The sequence below is a fragment of the Papio anubis genome, chromosome 13, assembly GCF_008728515.1.
Source record: "Papio anubis isolate 15944 chromosome 13, Panubis1.0, whole genome shotgun sequence".
Classification (NCBI taxonomy): Eukaryota; Metazoa; Chordata; class Mammalia; order Primates; family Cercopithecidae; genus Papio; species Papio anubis.
The window spans coordinates 78,481,249-78,508,677 of NC_044988.1; the positions used below are offsets into that span (position 1 = coordinate 78,481,249).

The 27,429-nt window shown below is 44.7% G+C and overlaps 1 protein-coding gene across 1 annotated transcript in view; it reads right to left on the reverse strand.

Annotated features, from left to right (window-relative positions):
- EPB41L4B (erythrocyte membrane protein band 4.1 like 4B) overlaps positions 1-27,429 on the reverse strand; it is a 150,394-nt gene that overhangs the window by 61,870 nt on the left and 61,095 nt on the right. The window contains 9 exon segments of the mRNA XM_021927289.2: positions 11,597-11,661; positions 15,705-15,738; positions 19,087-19,117; positions 21,046-21,155; positions 23,091-23,260; positions 23,354-23,423; positions 23,720-23,808; positions 23,977-24,064; positions 25,748-25,868. Of these exon segments, the coding sequence (XP_021782981.2) occupies positions 11,597-11,661; positions 15,705-15,738; positions 19,087-19,117; positions 21,046-21,155; positions 23,091-23,260; positions 23,354-23,423; positions 23,720-23,808; positions 23,977-24,064; positions 25,748-25,868 (778 nt within the window).

Below are 27,429 nucleotides of genomic sequence, written 5' to 3' on the forward strand. Positions count from 1 at the left end.
TCTTTGTTTTTCAGGCGGCAAAAGCATTAACAGACTTGCCCCTAACTACTTCTTTAAATACATCCTCAAATGGTATTATATGAGAGCCCCCAAAGGGACAGTAAGACAAAATAATCATTGTCACGAAAGCTCAGCTGTGAGTGTAAAATACTGTCCACATAGCAGATTCTTTGTCATCCTATGCACTCTGACAGAGCTACGGCAGACTCAGGAATAAGCTGGGAAGTGTTACTTTTCCACTCCCCAGACGCCATCCGGCTCACTGAATGAATGAAATTAAAACATTATTCATCCCGGAATGTAGTTCGGGTTAGATGAATAAGATGCATAATCTGTTAAGAGTAGGTTTTAGACATTCTAATTGCACAAGACACCAGTGTGAGCCAGAGTTGGAGCTGAACACTGGGTACGTGTTTCTAGGGTAATACAGATGAGGATTAATTTATTTTGGTATTCGTTAGTGCTTAAAAATCTCATCAAATGATCCTCTCTCTGTTCCCCAATTCTTGCAGGTTTTTCAGAAGTTTCTATTATGAACATTCTTAGTTCATAATAAGCCTCTGAAGCCGTAACACTGATATGAATTTTAAGGGCTTGATGGTTTAATTGCCTTTAATACAGTGTCCGTTATTCAGCCAGGGAATGAAGCTGGTTGAGCATTAGCATAGCAACACCTCTTGCTTTTGAGGTCTCAGTGCAGAACGTGATGTTTAAACCATTCACCATTCAGTAGGGGACGATTAGCTAGGTTTCTGTGGGTTTCTTATAACATGAACCTACAGGGATGTTCCTCTAATTATTCTAATCCTTTTTTAGTGGATGGCCTAGACTACAGCAGTTTTAATATTTTAAATTCTGCAGCCTTTCATCCAATAAAACCACAGGTGACTCTTGGGATGTGGCTGTAATTTTAGATCCAATACATTGGAATTTTAATTGTAACTAGAAGTACATCCATCCTTCCTTGGTCAATGCACCAGGGAAATTCATGATGTCTGGGTGGGTATCTAAGAAGCCTGAGTGGAAAGTTCTCAATACTCTCCCCAACAGGAAAGGAAACACAGATATTAGAAATCAATTCCTTTACCTTTGCTATCTTTATGTTGCCCACATTCCCTTTTTCAGCTCTGCAGGGCAGTACCATGCTGATTGTTACCTGAATTTCTGGAAACCTACGTTTTTTTTTTTTTTTTTTTGAGACGGAGTGTTGCTCTGTCACCCAGGCTGGAGTGCAGTGGTGTGATTTCGGCTCACTGCCGCCTCCACCTCCCGGGTTCAAGCGATTCTCCTGTCTCAGACTCCTGAGTAGCTGGGGTTATAGGCATGCGCCACCAGGTCCAGCTAATTGTTAGCATTTTTAGTAGAGATGGGGTTTTGCCATGTTGGCCAGGCTGATCTTGAACTCCTGACCTCAGGTGATCCACCCACCTCGGCTTCCCAAAGTGCTAGGATTACAGGCATGAGCCACCACACTTGGCCTGGAAACCTACTTTCAAAAAAATGTCTGGTAAATATCAACTCATCCAAGCCTTTCCTTTCTTCACTATTATAAATACTAAGATGACATGGTTAATTGTACTTCATCAGCCTGATCTTTATTAACGAGCATGACTCAAGAATAGGGGTTTCAGATGGTTCACAGAAAACATATAATAAACGGTGTTTAGAAAGACAAAAAGGTACATAGCCTTGTTCATAGAGAAATGTAATTAAAACAGAAATTCTGGATTTTACCTATCAGACTAAGTTAAAAAAAAAAAAAAAAAAAAAAGCTAGCAAAGGCTATGATTCGCTTCCTGTGAGGTCACAGAGACACTGTCATAATTGCTGGGGGTGCCTGTGGGCTGCGGGGAGTATAAACAGGTGGAATATATTTGGAGAGAAATTTCATTAGACAATATCCAACTTAAATATGCACATACCTTTTGACCAGGATGCTACTTCAAGGGAATTTAGTCTACAGGTAGATTTGTCCAAGTGCACAAACACAAGGTACAAGAATGGCAGCACCACTGAAACTTGAGGGAGTTGATGCAGCTTAAACGTCCATCAATATTGATTGGTAAAATAAATATATGCTCTTTATACATGGAGTAGCTCTAGATTGACAGAGAGAAATGCTAACAATGTTTGCTTCCAAGGAAAACTGGGGAATAAGAAGACGGAAAGGAAAAGTAACTTCCAGTTATTTGTGTTTGATTTTTACTACTGTTTGTATTACCTATCTTAAAAAAGGCAACATGCCAGGTGCAGTGGCTCTCCCCTATAATCCCAGTATTTGGGGAGGCCAAGGCAAGAGGATCGTTTGAGCCAGGAATTGAGACCAGCCTGTGCAACATGGCAAGACCCCATCTCTACAAAATTTTTAAAAAATGTACCCAAGCATGGTGGTGCATGCCAGCTACTCAGGAGGTTGAAGTGGGGGGATCACTTGAGCCCTGGAGGTCGAGGCTGCAGTGGGTCATGATCGCACCACTGCACTCCAGCCTGGGTGACAGAGAGAGACCGTGTCTCAAAAAAAAAAAAAAAAAAAAAAAGAAAGAAAGAAAGAAAGAAAGACAAAATGGCAACAAAGCACAGTGGTTCCCTTTTATTACTAACTTTCCACTCAGTCTCCTAATAGTTAAAATCTTCTTCCAATTCATCTAAAATGAAATCCCAAATTAGACAAGGAGGGAATGGAGCAGACGCTCTGTTTCAATTCTCCAAGGCTCTGAGTCCCAATCGTACCAACAGAATGGACTCTCAGCCATCTCACCAATTCTTTACTCTATGCCAATTCTGCCATGTGCAGATGGGAAAGCATTGTCCACATTCTGCCTGGACAGTTATTTCCTAGTATTCTCGGACAGAAATACATTTCTATTTCTTTTTACTTTCCTCAAAAGATCCCCATGGTGTTTCTGCTCTGAGTTTGTTAGTTTCAAAGAGACATGTCTTTATATACGTGTTACTGCTCTTCCATCTGATCTTTCCTTTGGCACCAAACACCCCTTTCCCTTGCTAAAATTAGAATATACATCTCAAGCCATCAATCTATTAGATACACCATTTCTTGAACTAGACTTTATTATTATTGTTTTTTTAGATGGAGTCTCACATTGTCACCCAGGCTGGAGTACAATGGCATGATCTTAGCTCACTGCAACCTCCGCCTCCCTGGTTCAAGCCATTCTCCTGCCTCAGTCTCCCAAGTAGCTGGGACTACATACACATGCCACCACGCCCGGCCAGTTTTTGCATTTTTAGTGGAGACGGGGTTTTACCACGTTGGCCAGGCTGGTCATGAACTCCTGACCTTGAATGATCCACCCGCCTCAGCCTCCCAAAGTGTGGGATTACAGGTGTGATTCACCACGCCCGGCCTTGAGCTATTTTGAATCTCTTTGGCCTGTTTCCATCCACATGCACAGCTACGACCTTACATCTCAAAACCCACTAAAAATTTTTACCAGCTAGCGTCAAACACTGCACTGCGCAAAACGTCTTTTCTATATCATGTCATTTATTGATAATTCTCTTATCAGTGAGATGTTGGTAAATTCCATCTGGGGATGAGGAAAATGAGGTGTCCACAAGAAACTGGTCAAAGGTCCCATGGCTAGTAAGTGGCAAAGCTGGGATTCAAACTGTGTGAGATTCCAAAGCTTCCACCCTTCACCTAATCAGGCAACTACGGGGCTCTTCTCCCTTGATAAAACCAGACCACCACACTGTGGACCCTTTAATCCTTCTCTCGTCTGGCTGGCAATGTCTTGCCATTTTACTTCTGCAAACTTCCACCTGTTTCCCAATCATGGGCTCCAGTCTTAGCCCAGGTGCTTAGACTGGTGTATACACACGCCCTGTCCTCCAACGGCTGGAGTTCACTAGTCTCTTGCTTCTGAAGTGGGGAGGGAGGGCAAGAACACAGACTTGGTTTGATAGGTTGCAGGGGACAGGTTAATGATGAAATTAAAGCCATATAAAGAACCAGTAGAATGCTCACATTCTTCTGCTTCACCTTGGGCCTAAGGAAATGCAAAGCTTTGCTGAGCAGACAGATCTAGTTACTTATTATGATGCCTCCATCCATTGACTTAACATCATGACTATTAAAAAAAAAAAAAAAAAAAAGAGTTGACCTCCACTGAGAGTTAAAATTGAGGCATTATAGTAATAAGGATGAACACACAAGCAGAGAAGTAGCTTTGCTTTCCCAAAGAGAAAAGCAAACCTGGACTGCCCACCTCAGACTGTCCTGGGCTGTTAAAATGCAGGGTCTGGGGTCTTACCACTGACCATTTAGAATGCAGCAATCCATATTTTTAGTAAGTTGTCCAAGCCATTCTTTGGCTCCCTAATTTTGGGAGAAGTGGGCCTATTTGCAGAACTATTGAGGATTTCTTTTGCTAAGGCTGAGCTGATTGTCTATTCTACATGTTTGTCTTTTGATACCCCCAGAGTTTCTTAAAATGTGCCATTTCTCACTGCAAGGGACCTTTAACAGTGACTTGCTTTTTCTCTCCGCCCCCTTACGCTTCACCTCTGCATCTGTCCACTGCCTCCTGTAGCAAGACAGTGGCAGCAAATCACCCCGGACCAAAGTAGGTTATTTTCCTGGTACGTTTGGAAGACTTGGTCAGCCAGGGAATTGATTTAGAACTCTAAGTTTGAGAAATATTGATCCAAAGGGATCAATATGGCTGTTCAGGGAGTTCTTTGATGAGCTAAGATTTTAAAGGACTAGTTAAAAGCTGTAAAGTCAAGGGCAACAAAAAGGCTCTGTCATTACTTGTGTTCAGAGCGGGACACAGGAGGCTGCAGTCACTGACCTGGAAGGATGGTGCAATATTAACAGGCAAGAAGGACTAAGGGGAATTCCCACACTGTCCTTATTCCTCCGTCTTTGTGGTTAAAGAGAACCACCTTCAACAGAAATGGTAGACCAATAAATAGGCAAAAGGGTTTTGAAGACCAAGGTAATTAATTACCTGGCAGGATTTAGAGATTTCTGGCATGAATTAGATCAATCAAATGACAACTGTCAGTACACTGTTGGATGTTTTGAGGGACCACAGAAACATGAATAGATGATAAACCAGTACATACCTGAGCTTCACAATGTAAAAGTTAATTCCATTAATTATGGAATAGTGAGTATGGTTTTACTGTCAAGTAATATTCCAGAAAACACTGTTCATTTGTGAGCTCTTTGGAAGGAAGTCCATAGAGTAGATCATCTCAAATAAGCAGTGGTTCATTAAGAACAATGTCCAGGCCGGGCGCGGTGGCTCACGCCTGTAATCCCAGCACTTTGGGAGGCCGAGGCGGGCGGATCACGAGGTCAGGAGATAGAGACCATCCTGGCTAACACGGTGAAAGCCCGTCTCTACTAAAAAATGCAAAAAATTAGCCGGGTGTGGCGGCGGGCGCCTGTAGTCCCAGCTACTCGGGAGGCTGAGGCAGGAGAATGGCGTGAACCTGGGAGGCGGAGCTTGCAGTGAGCCGAGATCGCCCCACTGCACTCCAGCCTGGGTGACAGAGCAAGACTCTGTCTCAAAAAAAAAAAAAAAAAAAAAAGAATAATGTACAATCTCTGCTTCTCTGAAAATGGGACCACTGCTGAATGATGCCTGTGTGGACAGGATTTTTAGACTTGAGGAGGGGTGGTAAGGCGTGGGAGAGGGTTACTAGACCACTGGAGGGGTGTGTGTGGGCAGAAGGCAGTAAACAGCGTAGATCACAGGTGATGGAGATGAACAAGGTTACCAGCCCTGGTGTGTGTGTGGGAGGTATGGACAGTTACGACTGGTGGTGGTGATGGTGGAGGGAACATGGTTACCAGGCCACACTGGTGGGGGTGTATGGACAGTGAGCTACCTACCGGTGTGGTGGTAATGCAGATGGACAGGGGTTACTCGATGGCTAGAGGGAGTGGATGGGTTTCTGGGTGAGCAATTCGATTTCAGTGGAGTGAACTGTTCAACATTATCTAGCAGTCTCATGGAGATGTGGATCCCCAGGGTTGCAAATGGTGGGATGAAAGGTGAGAGACAAGACAGCACAGCGGTTGAGACCACAGGCTCTGGAATACAGGCTGCTTGGTTAAACTCTAAGCCTGAGCTTCCTACGTATGAAAAAGAGCATATTACCCATCTCACAGAATGGTCAGGAAGTGAAGTGACACATGCAGAATGCAAGGCCTAGCATTAGATGACCAGCCCCTATATATTAGTGCAGATCAATGTCTACCTACCGGGGGTTTCCAACGTCACGTGGCTGGACTTTCTTCTTCCCTGTACAGCATGATACCAATGCCTCAAATGAGAACACAGTTGACACACTGAGTAATATTCAGATGGTGAAACTGAATCTAGACGTCGCATGGTGGTCAATGTCCTACCCACAGTACGATGCCCCCATACTGGATAAGGTTGTTCAGATATCTTCAGACCAGCCCAGAGATGATGTGTTATTGCCTGTTATCTGGTTAGACATCTCCTTTCAAATGAATGTGGAATAATCCATTTGCTGAGCAGACATTCATGGAGCACCTGCTCTCTGTCAGGGGCCAGGGAACAAAGGCAAGTACGACACAAAGCTCAGGCTGATGCAGTGTACAGGTTCCAGGATGAGATAAACAAAAGAGCCTATTTTAATACAAAGCTGTAAGTGCGACGTTGCTATAGATGAGGGTAGAAAGGGAGGGGGTTATTACTGGAACACAGAAATTAACCCAGTTTGCAGAGGTGGGGCCATGAGACAGTCCCTAGGAGAAGATGTCTGGGCAGAGGCAGACATGGAGCAGGAGTTAGGGGAAGGGATAGGAGTGACAAAATTCTAGGCAGAAGGAACGGTATTTGCAAAGGCATAGATGTGAGTAACAGCAGGGTGTGGTGCATGCCAGGAACCACAGGCAATTTGGCACTGAAGGATTTTCAACAGTAGGGTGAGAAATGGGGGATATATGCTAGAGCAAAAGGATGGAGACACAGAGTGGGGAATTCCACAGAGAGGTCGCTGGACTTCATCCTCAGGGTAATGGCAAGCACTGCAATGGCACAGGCCAACCGTGTTTTAGAAAGACTGTTCTAGTGACTGGGAGGAGCATGAGCTTGTCAGGAGCAACTGGAGTCAGGGAGATCAGGAAGGGCACCTCTGAGCCAGAGAAAAGATGCTCCTGTGGGATCCATGTCAGTAAGAAGAGAGAGGACAGCCTAAGTATGAATACCAAGGCAGAGGTGAACAGACCTAGGCACCGTTTGGACATGGGTAGCAACAGGCAGAACAGCTGTAGATGATGTATACATTCTAGTAGTGGGTAAAAAAGTGAATTCAGGCAGAAGAAAAGTTTTGTGGGAGGAGGGTAAAAGATGACCAATTTGATTTTTGATAGGTGGAGTTTGAGGTGTACACAGGATATCCAAGTCGAAATGTCAGTCCAAAAGTTCACAGGACAGTCTGGGTTACAGAGGATGGTTTCAGAGTCTACAGCATTATAAAATCAGGACAGAATGAGAAGGCCTGGGTAGACTGTGGTGAAAACAGCAGTGAGCAGAAGAAAGACCTTTAGACAACATCACAATGTAATGACAGAAAAGGAGGCTGTTAAGACTGAACTGGTCAACTGCAGTAGAGAAAGGTCCACTAAGTTAAGGAATGAAAAGTGTATACTTCATTTAACAATCAGGATGTCATAAGTATGCATACTGGTGAGGCTTCTTGGTTGCAGACAACTGAAACCACTCAAGTGACTTTAAGCAGAGAGGTATTTAATAGAGGGTATCAGACGGCATACACAATTTCCAGGAGCCCACAGATAAGGGTTTGGATGCCTTCCTGCCAGGAAGAGCACAAGTAGCCAGGACAAACATCCACCTTTACAGGACTATTACTGGGGAAATCCCACTGCCACCACTTCTCTCTATTCTGCACCTGTGACAGGCAGGGCAACCTTCGCCAGAGTTGCCCCAGATGAAGAAAGGCATCAGCTGCTGTGCCTATAAGAGCCACTCTTGCCAAGAGCAGCCTCATTCTAAGATGATCTTGCTCCACCCACCTAACTGAATGCTCACCTTCAGACTTCCAAAAGCCACCTGTTCTGTTACCGAGGTCATTCACAAATGAGACTTCTGCATAGCAATAAGAATCAATAAAAAAATGAATGAAGATGGAGTCAAAAAAAAAGCAAGAATAATCTTTATTCTTTGGAAAACACATTTGTAAAATGCTATCAATAAGATGAAAAGATTCAGAACACATTTATTTGTTTGCAGCACATACACTGAGGATCAGAACGTCTGCTAAAATGGAATACACCTGTAAACAAATACCTTAGGGAGAGTTTATAGGCGGTCAGCTCCACTGTGCAAGGTACGCAGCTGATACCTTCTTGCTGAATAGATATTTGCGGTAGCCAAAAAAGATCAGATTTTAGTAACGAAATATCTCAGAGGATGTCAAACATTCTTTAGAGGGCCTAACATGGGCAAAATTACAATTACATATATAAAAATGGCACAAGAATCAACTGATTTCACAGAAATACTAATAAAACATTTAAGGTCTATTATTAAGAGAAAAAAAATGTTTGACTCAGGGCTTGAAACGGGGGAAATAAATATTTTGGTACAAGCTTTAACCTAAAAGACAACATACTGATTTCTGGGTCTACCAACAGACTAGGGCAACACCCATCTCATCCTACTCTACAGAATGCTTTGGCACAACTTCAAGAAAACCTTATATGCTTTCATTTGAGCCATAAATAATCCTGACTGCACGTTGCTTTTTAAGAGTGAAGTCTAGGGTAAAAACCAATCCCCTAATTCTGACAGCGTGTATTCACAATTATGTCTTCTGAAATCATGCAAGTTAGCAGCACCAATCATTAAGACATTAAAAATTATTCTCATACTTGAGCAGCAAGTTCTATCAAAACAAATGCTATGCAATTTAAGATTAGTACAACTGCTTAAATTCGAAGTAGCTCAACTGCTTTAAGATGTGAAACTCAAAGTCCCCCTGTATTTATATAACATCTAATAAGTTATATACTTTATTTAGCTTCTGAAAGGAGTAACTCTCTGTCAGGGAAGTGGGTACTGCAGTTTTCCTTGTGATAAAATTAGTTTGAATGTATATCCTCCACCTAAACAAAATGAAATGTTAACAAATTGCAGAATGTTAGAGTTGGAAAGGACCTTGGAGATCACTTAGTCCAACCCTCTCTTTTCAGATGGGGAAAATGAGGTCAATGAAGAGGAAATGACTTATCCAGGCCACACTAGGGAAACTGGACCCTAGCAACCTCAACTTCTATGTCAGGAATATATGCTGAGAAATCTTCCCAAGCTCTTCTGGTTTTATTTGCTCCCATTAATTAAATAACAAAGAACATCAGGTACATAGTAATATGATAAACATAGACTTTGACTCCAATTTTAAAATCAGAACATCAAAATGATTCCTGAGCCTTTAACTACCTTCATTTTAATGAGAATGTAGTCAACAGTAAATTATAACAAGCTATAGTGGTTTTATCTTCAAATATTTACATGGACACTGAAAACACCTTTCGGGACTACTCCTTAAAGACACTCGTCCAAACACATCCATCCATGTGAGGCCAAGACACTTTTCATGGAATGCAATGGAACTATGAAGGTGAATGGAAGAGAGATGCTTCAGTCTCTCAAAGTGCAGTCATGAGTTTATCTCGATACATCATACTTTGCATCCCTCCTAAGTTCTTCTGGTTCTGGTCGTGGACATAATCAAAATGGCTGTCATCTCCACTGGCCGATGCTTTCCAATGCGACCTGTCATCCTGAAAGGATGGCCTGTTTTGTTTGCAGAGCGAATGGTTAGTGGGAGAATGGAAGAAAATGCAGAAATGTAAGTGAAACAACACAAGCACAAAGGAAATGGGGCAGGGGGAACCATGAGCCATGTGAATGGGGATGGCTATGAGTGGAAATGAATGGATTTCCTACGTGAGAATTGTAAAAGTTCAGATGCAGATCATCTATGAACTTCCAAGCAGAGCAAGCATCTGTCTATGGTCAAGTCATCATTTCTCAAAGGGTGTCTCATGGTCAAGTCCGTCCGGAGAAAGCTAAGTGAAGGTGGAAAATGTTCCTTTACTACAGGGCTGCCTGGAGGTTTTATCATGCCAGTGTGTGCCATGAATGCCTCAGGCAGCATTTGCCAAAAGTGTTGGACTAACAAACTCTGTTGTCAGGGGGTATCTTTGCAGAGATTGAAAATACACAAAATGTTGGGCCCCACCCCATAGATTCTGATCCAGTAGGTCTGGGGTGGGACTGAGAATCTGCATTAACAAGTTTCCAGATGACACTAAAGCTGCCAGTAGCAGGCCCACCCCAGAGAGGCACTGTTTCCGGCTTTCCTCAGAACGCCTGCTGCTAGGCCGTGCCTCAGAAGGAAACTAACATGATAAAACAGACAGTGATAAGCACAAACTTTTGTAAAAACAATGTTAATTAAAATAGCATTTCTATAAATCTCTTCTGCTTCTTATGTCTGAAGAATAAAGTACCTTTGAAACACAGCAAGATTTAGAATTATTACTCCACTCACCTAATTTGCTTTCAAAAGTTAAGTGACTACCAAGTGTTTATAAACAATCACACTGTTGGGTTACAAAATTCCCCAGCAAACTTTATTTTGGCCTTGCTCTAAGTGGGTTTATTTCCATCATTTTATTCTCCATTTCTCAGAGAAAGGCTAGCAACCTCACCTTTATGCAAACTGAACTTGCCAACTATGTTTCTGAAATAGCTTCACACATAAACACCAATTAAGACTGATCTAAAATTCAAATCTTAAAAGGAACATTTGCTTTCACAAAGCCAGCCTTAAAAAAAAAAAAACCTCTCAAGCCTCACTATAAACACAGTCCAGCAGATGTCAGTTGGCTTAGAAAGGATTATGGTAGGTTGGGGCCAAGGTTGGCAAATGACAGCCCTCGGCCCAATCCTACTGTTTTTCTAAATCAGTTTCATTGAAGCACAGCCATAGTCTCTCATTTATGGATTGTCTCGGGCTGTTTTCAAAGTACAATGGCAGAGTTAAGGAGTTGTGACAGCGACCACAAAGCCGAAGATATTGACTGTCTGATCCTTTACAGAAAAACTGACCCCTCAGTCTAGGGAAAAAATATTGATTGCCACAAAAAGCAAACCCATTCCCCACCCCCCAAAAAAAAACTCCTTAAAAAAAAAAAAAAACCACAACAACAAAAATCCCCAAGCTTTCATCACATTTGAAGTAAACGAATTCTCAGGACAGAAAAATGTTACTTAGAAATTTTCAGTAACATCTTGAACATAAAACTAAACCAAGAATATATGAGATCAGAATGATTTTTAAAAATCAATTCATTTTTTATTTCACAAAGCACACCTTTGATACATCCACACGCATCACTGGCTACCTCTGCTTTGAAAATTTATTCATCTCGGCCATGACAATGCACCCCTTAAGGGTTGTTTCTGATGCAGACTTTCTACTCCTAAACTAGGCAGAATCTGAACTTTTCTAGAGAAAGGAGAGCTTTCGAAGGTGCAGCTCTGGAAGCACCAGCACTTACCTGACATTTGGAGAGTGAGGATGCCACCGGGGCTGGCTGGGGTGGATATTAGGATGATACTGAGGCTAGAAATAAAACACCGAACTTGATTATTTGATGACCTTTTAATTTCAATGGTCCTCATTTGCTTTCTCTGTTACTGGCATCCACCCGAGGGGCTGGGGGACTATGAACGGAAAGGCTATAGACCCTGGCTAGGGGATGGATGTTTCCCAGGATGATCATGTTTCCCCCTCTGACAAAGGCTGGGGGCTGGAACCCAGCACCGGTTCTTGCCCTCTCCAGAGGCGGCTCCCTGTGAAGGGGCTGGGAAGCTGCTCTTAGAAGGTGATAGCACCTGCCTTGAAGGGGGTCGTCCGGAGTACCAGGGACAGGCTGTATTCATCTCCCCAAGGGAAGAGGCGGAAGGTGTCAGAGAGATGGGGAGAGTGGGAGGCAATTTCTCTCTTCAGAAACAATTTTTGTCATTGCTGAAAATGACAATGACCATGTGGAGCAGTTACATCTGCACACAGGCAAGGACTGGACAGGGATGCTAAGTGAAGCAGCAGGGCCGTGGGTGAAGGTTTTTTTCTTTCTCCCTGGTTTATGCAATAAAAATAATCTTCTAAAATGCAATCCAAAACAAAATACCAAAACAAACAAAACCATCCAGAGAGCTTATCATCCTGATAAAACGGGAGGGAAAGAGGGAGATAGTTTGAGAAGAAGGGATGAGGGGAGGCAGGGAAGGAAAGTAGGGAGGGAGAGAAGAAAGAAAAAGAAGGGAAGGAAGAAAGAGAAAGAAGAGAAGGAAGGAGGCTGAAGATTGTCTTTTTTTAAATTTTTTTATTTTTGACAGTCTCGCTCTGTTGCCCAGGCTGGAGTGCAATGGCAGGATCTTGGCAACCTCTACCTCCTGGGTTCAAGCAATTCTCCTGCCTCAGTCTCCTGGGTAGCTGGGATTACAGGCGCTTGCCACCACACCCCGCTAATTTTGAAGGAAGTTGTCCATTTTATAAAGAGAACACAGACCCTGACCAATGACTCACCAATGGACAGAGATGCAGCCCTAGCCAGCTAGGTAGCAGCCTGCCATTCCACTTCTGGCCTGCAGAGGGCAGTGGTCCTAGACATCAGCAGAAGTCAGGGGCTTCTCAAGGCTCAACCTCCCAAGGGGCAAATTAGGCCTTCCTGACATTTAAGTCACTACAGTCTTGCCACCGTTACTCTTTTAATTATTTCTTCCCCTCCTTCTCGGGCTGCTTTGGTTAATAAGCAGTGGCCTGCTCTCTGGCACAGAGAATTCTCAGCAGTTCTGTTCGTTCCATTTGCATGGACCTGAGATGCCCTCCCTGCCTGTTCTGTATTCCAGCAGCCTTTCCTTTCTCCTTCAAAGACGCCTGTCAGCAAGCAGACTCTGCAGCCCCGGGAAGGACATGCTGCAGGAAAAGGAATCTGGAGAAAATACCTCAGTAGCAGGATCTGGGAGCTGACCAGGGCGTTAGCATCTCCCTGGTGCAATCTCTGCATATTTCTCCTTTAGGGGGTACAGAAACCCACAGAGTTTAGATGATCTGCCCAGAGTCTAACTGTTCCAGGTGTTTTGATCACATAGACAGGCCCAGAATGAGGTTCCATTCATTGGCTGTTCAACAATAGAGAAAGGCTGACCTAGAACTGGACCCTCATGTTTTTCTCTGGCTTTAAACACAGCCAAATCAGATTCATCAGAGAGAGGTGGGAACCTTAGCCATAGACCTGGAAAAAGATTTTGGAAACTTCCTTGGTCTCCTCTGGCAATTTAATCACATTCTCAACTGTCAAGGAGTATTTTAGTGTTAACTCAGCTGGTTCTCAACTAGTACGCTCATATCCCTCAGAGGACAACGGGAAATGAATGTGTGCATGTTTGCTTGTCACAGTAACAGAGAAAAGGGAAGCTAATCATCCTGCAATTCCAGGGACAGTCCCAAACAATGAAGAACTCTCCCTCCCCAAATGCCAACAGTGTCCTCATTGAGAACGCAGAGATCCATCCTTTGCAGCTGGCTGACCTTGCAGTGCTTGAAATAAGATAAATGCTGCAACACCATCCTCTTGAATACCCTTCACAGTATTCACATGCCGATCAGGCCACTTCTCAGGACATTCTCTTCCCGGTCAATTTACTCCCAACCCTTGATAGAACAACACAAGACCTCTAAGACTGGCAAGGTCCAAAGGACCTGTGGTTGCCAATGAGGTTGCGATAACAATGCCTAGATGAGTTTCAGTAGATCTGATTTCAACAATTGCCTTGATGTTCACTCTAAGCAGAAAACGCACAGTGAGAACACACCCCAGGGCTATGGGGAGAGGGCACAGGCAGGGCTCAGCTGCTTTGCTTTTCTAAATTTTTTTTCTCTCCTTCAAGCACTGATTACCTATCAATTACCTGTCCCCTACAACTTTTCAGTTACTCACACCTGAAAACCCCTTAACAAAAAACAATCAGTGAGTAAGAAGATTCAAGAACCCTGGGCTGGGCACGGTGGCTCATACCTGCAAACCCAGCACTTTGGGAGGCTGAGGTGAGTGGATCACTTGAGGTCAGGAGTTCGAGACCAGCCTGGCCAACATGGTGAAACTGTGTCTCTACTAAAAATGTAAAAATTAGCCGGGCATGGTGGCATGCACCTATAACCCCAGCTACTTGGGAGGCTGAGGCAAGAGAATCACTTGAACCTGGGATTATTTAAAAATAGAGATGGGGTCTCACTATGTTGCCCAGGCTGGTCTTGAATTCCTGGGCTCAAGTGATCCTCTTGCCTTGGCTTCCCAAAGTGCTGGGATTACATGCATGAGCCACTGTGGCCGACTCTTTGACAGACACTTTAATATACTGATAGGAAGCAAAGGAATTCCAGGCAGACGAACATGGGCAAAGAATGGTGGGAAGAAATTATGGGACAACAATTATGCAATTCCCTGTGAGCTGAACATATGGAGCGTGATGGGAGTGGTGAGAAATAAATAGAGAAGTTGGAACCAGGTGGTACAAGGCTGTGAATGGCCAGAGAGCGCCACCCACGGTGGCTTAGGAAGAATGTGCTTGATCCAGGCTGAGCTGTAAACCATACCTTTCATGCTAGCAGGCATGGGTGAGCTGGCAGGCGGCACAGGCCCTGGTTGGCCGCCCTGAGAAAGAGCAAGATGCCAGCCATGGAAACGTACCTGTGCTCCTTCTTACAGGCGACGGGCCTAGCACTGTGCTTTACAAAGAAGGTTCTAGAAACCACGGACTATTCGTGTTAATGAGTTCACCACCACCAAAAAATGGGAGAGGCTGAGGCCAGTGTTTTTTTAAAAAGATAGGAAGGGGCTGAGACTAGTGTTTGTCTTTTTTAATAGATGAGTTCTCACTGTGTCATCTGGGCTGAAGTGCAGGGGTATACGATAATAGCTCACTGCAGCCTTGAATTCCTGGGCTCAAGTGATCTTCTTGCCTTAGCCTCCCCAAATAGCTGGCACTACAGATGTCCACCACTGTGCCAGCTCAAGACTAGTTTTTTTTTTTTTTTTAAATCGGGGTGTGAGGGAGCAATTCGCAAATAATTTGGGGAAACAATAAATTAAAAAAAAATAAAACATGTCTTTCTTGCAGGATTTCTCAGTACTTTCACACCTCAATGGACACTATAAAATCCAAGAAGGGGAATGAAAGATGCGACGTTTCCCAAACACTTGACCAAAACATCCTTTCCTGAACGTGCATCTCAAGGGACTCACGTTCCCTAGGCCTAAAACACGTTTTGACGAAAAGCTGCTTCACTGGAACGCCACTAAGGGGCTGTGTCTGGCCACCCAGAAACTTAAACATACGTCCCTGATGCTTGCCAGTTGACAAGGTTAAGAAAAACAGGCAGTTCAGATGACCAAGAAGCGGCAGGGGCCAGAAGGAAAGGACTCTCTTCTTACCATTTTCTCAAAAAAACAAATATTGTTATTATTTCCTCAAAATCTGATTATAAATATGATGACCGTTCATTATAGAAAATGTAGAAACTTTACGAAAACCTTTTTTTTTGTTTTATTTTATTTTTAAAATTTTCCTTATTTAAAGACAACATTTAAAAGCGTTTCTTACCTGGTAATTATGGACTTCTGGATTTGTTTTAGAGCTAAAAAAAACAGAAAAAAAAGAGAAAAATATCTTAGGTTGTAAAGTGGCATTATTACTGATTCAGTCAACAATCATGAACTATTGCTATGTGCTATATACTCTAATAGAAGCGTCCACATAATGACTTTTTTTTAATATATTGGCTGTTTAAAAGAACATATAACAAGGAAAACCACAGACAGCCGCTTTCACTCATCCCTTTAGAGCTCACAAACAGAAACAGTAGGAAATATTCCAGAATGCAGCCTCGATGTCCTATTTTGGTGGCAAAAAAGAGGTCCTGTTTCAGTGGGGCAAACCAAGTAATTTCACTTCCATTTCAGGCCTGCCCTGGCATTGCTGGGATACCCACAACACTGGCACCAGAAGCTCCAGTGATGTGCAGAGCTTCTTCCCACTGCAGGGGGAGGCACAAGTCCCTCCTGAGCATCTCTCACTGGGTACTGTGGTGGGAGCCACAAGTGGGTCCCCTTGCTATTAAAACACTGCCAACAATCTGGCCACCACTTTGGAATGTTCTCTCCAAACAAGACTCTGTACTGGGAACTTCACATCTGTTATTATTTAATTCACACAACTAGGCTATGAGGTCAACAAATGTGACCACCTCATTTTACAGATAAAGGAACGGTTGCCTAATAGAGAGTTGGGAAACCTGCTCAGGGTCGCCTGGCTGATCAGTGGGAGCCAGGGCTAGAATCAACATCTGCAGAATCCTAAAGCCTGTCTTCTTTCTGCTAAACCAACTTGGCTCTTAGAGGGACTGAGAAAAGGCTCAGGGCTCCTCATGCATCATCCTATTTCGATTGAATCTTTTTGTTTGTTTGTTTTAAGAGATGGGATCTCACATGTTGTCCAGGCTGGTCCTGAACTCCTGGACTCAAGCAATCCTCCAGCCTCAGCCTCCCAAAGTGCTGGGATTATAGGCATGAGCCACAGAGAAAGGCTGATATGATCTTAAATGTGTGTATATATATACATATGGACAGAGGAGGCAGTCATTATTGCCAGGAGGTGTGCTTGAAATCAAGTGTTATTGCTGGCTTCTCCAACACTGAGAGGCAAACAGATCATTGTTATAAGTCTTGCTTGGGGTCTAAATGGTTCTGTGTTCCAGTTTTCGAGGAGGACCAGTACACAGATCTAGGCTCTGGGCCAGATCACCTCCGGCTGGACTTCATCAGGTAAGTTAAGCGTTCTGCTAGGTGCTATTTTTCTAGTAGTAACTCTGGAGCCCAGAGCACAATTTCATCCACGGCTCCCATAGCAATCCTACTCACCCCAGGATCCCACAGGCTATGAAGAGCAATTGAACAGCTGCGAACAGCAGTTATTAGCTCATTTGTTCCTAAAGGGTATATTTACCAGGGCTTTTTTATTTTTTGGCAGAATTTTTTTTTTTAAGTTTGTTTTGGTTCCCAATATATAATCTCCACTAGATGCTAGGAGGAAAATGTAATTTTATTAGGGAGACACAAGCAAAAACAATCACCACCTTAGACAGCAAAGGAAAGAAATTGGGGCTGTAACTTACAAGCCCCAGAGAATTAAAAGGAAGACACCCCGACAGGCTAAGAAAGGTACAGATACCATTTGGCATACTATCTGCCAGAAGGATCCCAGAAAAGGAGTGAATCTAGCGACCTACAACGTAACCCATCCAGAACACTGCAACCTCCTCCCACCCTCCGGGGCAGGGGGCGACGAAGAGCAGTTCAACAGGACCCCGAGCCCCTTCATCAGATGCTGAGAACAAAACCCAGAGACAAAAGGCAGGACACTGAAAGTAGGATTTGGAATCAGAGATGTGAGGTTGAGTTTCCGGCCGTGTCATACGAGGGACCAGCTGTGTTCTCTAGAACCCTGGGTTCCTCGAAGGTGCCCTGGAGCTATGGGGTGGGAGGAGTGGCAGAAGAGCAGGCAGAAACTGGTCTCTCCCTCCCCACTGAGCTCATCCAGAGGACCTCCACATCTGTCTGTTCTGTATGTTGGGCTTTGACATCAGGTTTCTTCTAGAGGGTGAAAATCAGAGAGTAAAACAGTTTGGAAAAACACTGATCTAGCCCAGCCTCCTCATTTGCAAAAAAGAAGACAGAGGCCCAGAAGTAGGAAGGCCTGTCTCCAGAGCTGGGTTAGAACACAGCTGGTACCTAGAGGGAGGGCTCCTGATGCCCCAGCCAGGGCTCTCCTCGCTAACAAGGGTATCTGCAAGCCGCTCCACCCCGTGCCACGTTCTGCCAACTGTCCTGACAGTGTATGGCACAGTCAAGCTGCGTCCATCTCAAAGACCACCCTCTCAGCTGCCTTGAGACCGGTGCCTGGGATGACTGAGAGGCTAACGAACCTGGGCTACCTACCAGTGGCTGAAGTTCAGACCAAAGGTCCAAACAACGCAAGTCTGTGGTCCTCTCACATGACAGCTTGTCTATTTAACAAGCCGAAACTCATATAAGAGAGGCAGTTATTTCAGAGAGAGCAAGAGAGGTATATGCCGGGCAGACTCACCTGGGCAGCTTTAAAAACAAGCTCTATGAGTCCCACCCTGAGAGACTGATTCAGTGAGCCTGAGGTGCGGCTGGGGAGGATGTTTCAGATAATTACAGCTCACCAGATCATTCTACTATACAGGCAAGACCCTGGACACCTGTGCCAGGGAAGAGGCCTGCAAAAACTACACCCCTTGGGCCAAATCTGGCCTACTGATATTTATAAGTTTTATTAGAATGCAGTCCCGTTCGCTCATTTACATATTTCCACGGTGGCTCTCTAGCTACAACAGCAGAGCTGAGCAGCTGTGAAAGAGACAGCAGAGCCTGCAAAGTCTCAAATATGGACTATCTGGCCCTTTACAGAAAATGTTTGCTGAATCCTGTGCTGGCAATTTTCACTCTTGTGATAAGTTCCTTTTCCTGCAGGAATTTCAGTAAAGGTGTTTAATGTCTTCTATGATGTAAAACCTGCACGTCACTGAGCAAATCTAGCATCTGCTCTCGTCCAGCTTTAGCTCGGGAGTATGGCCTTCCTCTCCCAGCAATGCCTGCCACGCCAGGAGCACAGGGTGCTGTGCACAGGCCTCTACCTTTCCCACCCACTGTTATCATAAAGCACGCAGCTACTCAAACAAAACAGCTGTGTTTTCCAAAAAAACCAAACTGTCTTGGAACATTATATTGTGTACTTATTGAAAGCCAGAAGCATGGAATAGCCAGGCAGCAGAAAAAGGGGAAAAAAAAAATTACCAGATGACGTACTTTCTGATTTCATTGTAGTAAGGAAAAAGTCAACCTTGCAAATAAATACGATCCTTTGAGAGGAGAGCTGTGCTCTAGAGCTCAGGGACACTCACCAGAGCTGGGCTGCTATCACTGGGTTGCTTGCTGTAAAAGAAAAACAGAAAGTTATGACATCTTAGAGAACTTTATCACTTTCACCATGCAGTGGCAGATAATGGCCATGTGAGACTTCTACCATCACAGAGCCGTTCCAACCCCAACCCAGGCAGAACTGCACGGTGGCTACTTCTCCTTTCCTCAGGGAGAGTAAACTATGACTCCCTCTGATTCACTCAGCAACCATCCACTCAGCAGGTTCCCAGGGCTGGGTGCTCTGGGAGGCAGGGACAAAGAGACACATCTTTGCTCTCAAGAAGTTCCCAGTCTAGAGACAGAGAAAGGCAGATACAGAGAAGAGGGTAAAAGGAAAACAGCACACGGTGATCAGGGATGAAATACAAGCGTGGGTCTGGATTGAGGGGCCTCGGGGCGGCCGTGAGGGTCTGCATGGACAGAGCCTGGGGGATGAGGTACAGCTTAGCCTATTACACTCCATTTTGTTTTTAAAAGGATATATGTGGCAGGGAAAATCATTAAAAGCTTCACAAAGAAGATGCTAGAACTCTGGCTGAAAAAAAGTCAGTGAAATAAGGGACAGAAAAGAGGGACTGGGAAGAGATTCACAGACCCTGGAACCCAGAAGATCTCTAAAGCCATCTGGTGGGGTCAAGCCACAGGATGTCCACTCCCCTCTGTGACAGCCACACCAGGGGGTCCCTCCCTTTGTGCTGTATACACCTGTAGGGGCTGGGAGCACACTGCTATCTTGAGACAGCTCTTTTGATCTTTGGAAAATTGTTCCTTACACTGGGCTATTTCTGGACAACTCTGACCTAGTGGACTACACACACAAGCATAATCCTCCCCACGGAACAGAATAGAGAATGTTCTGGCCCCTTCCTCCTGGGCACTGTGGCCACCCTTCATCAACCCATCACCCTTCTCTGGACACGCTCCCATCCCCTGGCCTCTCTCGAATGGCAGGACTATTTCCTGTGCTGTGGGCATTTTTCCTCCACTAAAGCAGCTGGGAGTGATGAAGAATTTCAGGTAGTCATTCTATTGCGCTGGTGGTTCATAAAGGAAAGAATGGTGGGGAATACAAAGTTACAGATTCCAGAAGGGAACAAGTAGAGGTACCAGGTCCCATGGAGGCCCACTAAGTCCTGAGCCAAGAAAAATGCATGGAGTGGCCACAAGGAAATCATACACAGGAGGGGCCAGGAGGCTGGGAGTACAGAGGGTCTGCCATAAAAGAGCAAACACTGAGTGCTAACTGGGCATCCTAAGTGGGGAAGCAATCTAGTGTAGAAAAAGAGGAGCTATGAGATGGGATCCGGAGGCTGGGATCCAACGAAATGAGCCTGGCTTGCTCATTCACTGACTGAGTTGTCCTGTGCTCCAGGTCTCATAGAGGTATGAGGCCTCAGCTGTAACTGATAGACAAGGTTCAGAGGGCTTGGAAAGGGGAAGAGGGTGGGCATTCTAGGGCCTGGCTACATTTAAGTGTGAGGAAAGTTTGGACTGACTGTGAGACTTGAGTCAAGTATCTAAAAGTTCTTCATCTACTTGTACGTGGTCAGAATTCCAGTTAGCACGGGCCTGATGTCCGCACTTAAAATTGCAAGATGGTGGAGATACAGTATCTTCTATAGGCAAGAAAGGTGTTTCTCTATGATATTCCTGAGGTCCCGGGGCTTGAGCCCAGGTCTAAAAGAAGCTACGAGGCACATGGGAAGAAATATGGAGAAAGGGAAAAATTAATGAACACATCCAAGGGAAACACTAATGACAGGGGGATGGCAGAAGTGGCCAGGTCCCATTAAAAGAACACCACTGAGATTACTTTTCCAAAAGCTCCAGGCTAGAGAACTGCGGGAACTTTCTTCACAAGCTGCTTGACCAAGCTCCTTGAGGGCTTAAATGACTCAGGCATAATGTAAAATTCCAAGGCAGAATGAAAAACACACAACCTTTGAACGTTGAATGTCTCCGGGATGGATAACGTTTACTAGGCTTCCTCTCAAAGGTGCTGGTTCTTCGTAACCTGGAGCCATGTGTAGCTTGATATTCTGTCCGCCCACTGGGAAGTAAATATTTTCTTGTGTGTTATCAATATCAGAATCTCAGTACATTACATGTTTTTGAAAGTGCACTTTTATTTCCAAGAGCTCCAATGTACGTTTCAACTTAGCCTGAACTCACTTGGGTAAAGAAACACAAAGTTTAGCCTTCCATTTGGAAATAAAATCTCCTTTGCCAAGTCCAGGCTACAGTCCAGAGCCAGATATTTCCACCAAAGGACAAAACCTGCAATTTAGGTACCAGCCACTTGGCTGCACAAACCAAGCAAGTTTGAAACATCTCATTAAGAGAACGTTGATTTTCACATAAAACAACCTTTCACGGAACACACTGCATAGACATTTAACCCATGTTTTAAAAGACTGTTATCAATACCCACTTAACTAGGCTTTGCCAAGGCAAACATTACTGATTTCACTAAGGCTTTTTGGGTTTCAACCAATGTGATGCCCAGCTGCAGATTCCAGGAGGTTGCTGGTTTCGTCTGATCTACCCCTCAACTGCTTCATTCCAGTTGCTCTTAGTCATCATTTGTCACCTGCTCTGCGTGCCTCTAAGGGGCAACCTCTTCTTCTCCAAACTCCCTTCCTTCTTACACTTCTAGACGAGCAGAAAGGAACATGGTCTGGGACTAAGCCTGGGGCAGCTTCCTCCCAGGAGAGAAAAGCCTGCCTTGGCAACTGCCCTGACTTGGCCTTCCCGCCTCACTTCACCCTGAGTAGACACCAGCATCCTGCAGAGGGTCTCCGGTAACCTCTGCATCCTCCACAGGACCCTGGGATTTGACTGTTTCTCAAAAAGAGCTTGGTTTTCCCACCCCCGACCCCTTGGAGCATTTAAAACAAAATAATTCTTTAAACAGAAGTTCATAGCCATTTCCTTGCACAGTAGAAATATTTGAAATGAGCAAATCTTTTGACATTTAAATAGAGTTCAGGGATGTGCCATGTGTGGGTAGAGGTTATGAAACCATGTGAAGTTTTAGATATCGTAACTGTGATTCTCAAATGTAAATGGGCCTCAAAAACCCTGGGAGCACATTTTAAATGCATACTGCCAGGCCTTACACATACACACACATGCATACCCATAGATTCTGACTGCAAAGTTCTCAGGTGAGGTTGCTGTTCTCATTTTTAACACCAAGAAAGTTTTCCAACACTCTGAGAAAAATGGTCTTAGGATGATAAGCAAAAATGTATCAGAATAAGCTCTCGATGTTTGCAAGCTCTTTTCAGATTCAAGTATCTACTCATCCTACCCTGGGTTACGTGCACACACATTGATATCTCCTCTCATTCTTAACCATCCCAAATTTCTGGACACTGGCATGCAAAAGGCAATACAGTGGCAGTTAGAAATTTAGCAGCCAGAGTTCACGGTGTTGAATCTCGGCTCTACCACTTCCTGGCTATGTGTGACTTTAAGCGTAATAGCTCTGGCCCTGGTCTCCTTACCTGTAAAATGGGGATAATCAACCTACCTTATTAAGGGTATATGAACAGTTCTGGCACAGTGCTGGCCAACAGAACTTTCCACAATGATCCTGTGTCCTGTGTCGATACTGTCTAATATGGCAGCCACTAGCCACATGTGGCTTCTTGGCCACTTGAAATATGACTAGCGATATTGAAGAATTACATTGTAAAATTTATTTCATATTCATTAACTTAAATTGCCACATGTGGCTAGTGGCTACTGTACTGAATAGCACAGCTCTGGCTAAATGTCAGTTATTAACAATTTTGTTATTAGTTCCATTTTATCAACGAGGATCAAAAGAGCTTCAGTGACTCACCTTAAGAAAAGTGGGGACGGGACATGCAACCTAAGCTTCTGGACATAAATTCATCACTCTACTAGCACACAAGAAAGAAATCACAGTTGTCCTCCTTCAGAAGACGCGATGCGTGTTGCAGAAATGGCTCCCTACCTGAATCTGAAGCGAGAGCCCAGCCTGATAAAGTCGGATCTATTGGATTTGCTGTTTCCTGGCGTCCGCAGTCGGAAAAACGCGTGGTGCTCAACTGCACACTTCCAAAGGTGTTTGCAGGTCCTGGCACTGTCTAACCGGAACACAAACGTGTGCTCTTGCTCACGTCCCTTAAAGAGGAAGCACAAGGGCCTCGAGTGGGCGTTTGCAACACTGACACAGGATTTTCCCAGCAAAGGGGAAGAAATGGGAGCAAGGCCTACCTGATCATCATCCTCGACCACCACGAGTGTCAATTTGCTCTTTTTAAAATCCATTTTGGTAATTTTAGGCCTAGTCAGAGAGAAAGCATTTTAAAAGCACAATCTGCAGTAAAACCATCTACACATCAAATAGCAGTTTCCTTTCTACTTTTAAAGCTTAGACTGAAAAAAAAAAAAAAACCAACATTCATTCAAGTGTGATTATCCAGAAGTTTCAGTGCAACTGCCACAGACCCACAACAGCAGCACCACGTGCTCTGAGGATGAATCTGGGTGTTGCAGATACCCCTCAATAATCATCCATCACATAGAATTCCACCACAAAATAGGAAAAGACATTTTTAATATTAGACAAAACTAAATTACCAAAAGAATAAGCCTATTTTGTTAGCTCCTTCAAAGATTAATATGCCTGTCGGGGTCAGTCCAAGAGAATATTCACAGCCATCTCTTCCCTACAAACAAACGAAGTGACAATCGGTAGAGGGTTCTAACAGGTCGTCACACAGCAGAATGCAAAATGCAAAAACAGTTTCCTCACCACAAGTTATTTTGTTTGCATAATGTTCATACATTTTTCAGTAACAGCAAAACCAAAGTACTTAAATGCACACAGTTCTTACCCTGACAACGTGCATGTCTACCCCATACATTTCCAGCCACTTCGCTTTATTCAGATAGGAGAGTTCCGCCTGGGCAGGGCTCTTTCCCCTTAGAAAAACCAATGGAAATACATGTAAACTGCGACTTGTAAGCCCACAGGATTCTGAAGGGCACGGCCTTACTATGGAACGTTATGCAGCAGTTAAAGCAATGAGGGACACCAAATTATAGTAATACAAAAAGATTCCCAAGAACTTACTGTTAATTGACTAGAAAGACCACAGAACAGGCCAGGCACAGTGGCTCACACCTGTAATCCCAGCACTTGGGGAAGTCAAGGTGGGTGGATCACTTGAGGTCAGGAGTTCCAGACCAGCCTGACCAACATGGTGAAACTCCATCTCTGCTAAAAATACAGAATTAGCCGGGCGTGGTGGTGCATGCCTGTAATCCCAGCTACTTGGAGGCTGAGGCAGGAGAATCACTTAAACCTGGGAGGCGGAGGTTGCAGTGAGCCGAGATCCAAGATCGTGTCATTGCACTCCAGCCTGGGCAAAAAGAGTGAAACTTCATCTCAAAAAAAAAAAAAAAGAAAGAAAGAAAGAAAGAAAGGGAGCACAGAACAGTGCTTACAACATGATCACTTAAGGAAACAATGAAACAATGTTGTATATGTAAATACAAAAGGAAAAGACTACAGACTGCCAATGATGGCTTCCTGCAGGGAGGACAGTGGATGTGTAAGTGTGTGGGTGGGGTGTGCCATACCCACAGACATTTACATTGCTTCAGTGTTACACAATGAGAATGGACTAATGCCACCTTCCACTAAAATAGTCACACGAGCTTTTCAGAATGACTGAGGGATAAGAGAAAGTCACGCTAAGCTCCAGAGTCCAAGGGTGACCTGGAAGAGGCAGTGTTTGGGGAAGATGGGATGGGAGGGAGGAACGGTTAACATCTAGGAAACCCGTGAGTGAGGGGTGGAGTTGGTAGTGCAGGCATGAAAGTGGTGCCTGCAGGGGGAATGGAGGGAAAAAACAAAAGGGATAAATGACACTGCTGGATTTAGGTATGATGATCACATTTCCTGAAATGTACAACACATGGTCTCTAATGTGTATGTTCCTATACAACAGGGTGTATTTCTAAAGTGCTTGTTTCAGAAGGTTCAGGCCCTGAGGTCCCAGAGATGCAAGTATGTGAGAGTGTCTGGGATGCCCTGGGGTGTCACTAAGACAGCGGTGGCTCCTCTGGCTGCAATAAACAAATCAGAACCAGGCTCTGTTTGCAGAGAGAGAAAAGGAGTGTGGTTTGGTTCTTGCTGCACATCTCTTGAGAGACAGCCAGCCAGGTGCGGTGGCTCCTGCCTATAATCCTAACACTTTGGGAGGCTGAGGTGGAGGATCACTTGAGCTCAGGAGTTTGAGACCAGCCTGGGCAACATGGTGAAACTCCATCTCTACAAAAAATAGAAAAACGAGCCAGGCATGGTGGCGTATGCCTATAATCCCCGCTGCTTGGGAGGCTGAGGCAGGAGGTCAAGGATTCAGCGAGCCAAGATAGTGCCACTGCACTCTGGCCTCGGCAACAGAGCGAGGCTCTCTCAACAATAAAAAGGACAAGATGTGGGCCTTTGGAAAAACAGGACTGACACAAGGAGAGAAGAGTTGGAGCTGCAGTTTTATGGCCATCAATAGAGCAATTCTACTGGTAGATAAAGGAGTATAACCAACACTTATTTATGACAAAATAGATATATCAAAATGCTAGATGGTTGCATCAAGGTACCTGCACTCTTTCCATCTCTGGAAGATATCAAATTCCATCGCTTCTGTCTGATTTGGAATGAACCGAAACTCAGACACAAGCTCTGGTGTGTGTTCTGGAAGCTCGCACTCCCCAAGCTCCGCTGTAAGTTTCATAAAAGGGAGGAAAACAGGAGATATTGAATGCTTTCAGTTATTGCTGCAACCAGGTCCAAAGGCATTTTGCATGATTTTAAAGCACAGGTCCCCCCGCTAATGTATAACTCTCTCCTTTCAGGAAGACTTAACTCTCACTTGGGTAGTCGTATGTATACTCAAAATCCTAGAAGCATTCTAATGTCCTCCCTGTTGGGTGATACAGCATCATCGTAGTTATTACTGCCTTTCTCTCCACTGCTGTTCCCACCCAGGGAGGCCCCAATTACATTTTCCCCATGAAGTGGCAGAACCCTGAATTTGCAATAAAAGGCAAATCGCAGGGAATGAGGATCTGCCCAGAAACATCCATTTAACAAGGCTCTTGTTAAGGGTAGGTCAGAGCAGCACCTCAGGGTCTGCAGTGCTGGAGAGGATGGATCAAGAATTCAGCACATGCAGCATCCAGAGGAAAAGTAGGAAGGCAGGGAGAGGGAGAGAGGGAGGGAGGCAGGGAGGAGGGGTGCGAGGGCTGCAGGAGCAACTGCGGAAAGTCAGGCAGAACCTGGGAGGGAGACAGCTGTGCAGAAAGGAGGGAGGAGCAGACACACAAGGGATCCGAGCAAGAAGCCCAATTTGTGCTGCCCTTGCCAAGTCCCCCACAGGACGGAGGCCCTGAGGATACAGGTGGCCCCCTGATCCAGGGCATGATGACAAAACCCACTCTCCTCGACCCCCTGCAGCTCAGAAAGCAGATCCCAGAATGAAAAGGAATCCTCTCGCGTTCCCTCTAACACAAGGCTACACTGAGTGTGGACCACACACCAACAGTACTGCCATCCGCTGGGAGCTTGCCCAAAACGCAGACCCTGAGGCCTCACCCCAGACCTATGCAAGCAAAACCTGCCTTTTAACAAGATGCCCAGGTCACAGGCTGCCAGTTTAAAGGCTCTGCACATTTGTTGGAAAACCACTGATCTATAATAGTGGCTTTTGAACTCGGGTACGCATCAGAATCACCTGGCGAGCTGGTTAAAACGCACATCACTGGGCCCCGCCCCCACAGTTTTTGAATCCCTACGTCTGGAACCAGGCCTGAGAACTGGCTTTTCTAACAAGTCCCCATGTAATGCTAATGTGGCTACCCTGGAAAACACTTTAAGAACCTGTGCTGCACACATCAGATCCCATCAACTAACACTTCACTCAGTTTGCAACCTCTGCAGCCAGGCCTCAGCTCTAGGAGGCCGTGGAGGGTGGTGGAAACAGCTCAGACACAAGAGGGCTTGGATCCCACCTCTAACATAATCTATCTGTGTGACTGCAGGCAAGTCACTTAACATCTCTGGGTCTCCGGTGCCTGATTTGTAAAATGGGAATTGTTACAAGAATGAAACAAGAGCACAGGCATGCAACAGACGAGTGGCCTATTAGTTCTCCCTTCTTTTCCTTTTACTGGGTTTAATTTTTAAATCTACTACAAATTTAGTTCCCAAAAGAGCACAGCCTCCCCGCAGGGCCACTGTATCACAACTCAGGAGGCACCGAGGACAACCACAGCAAGACATG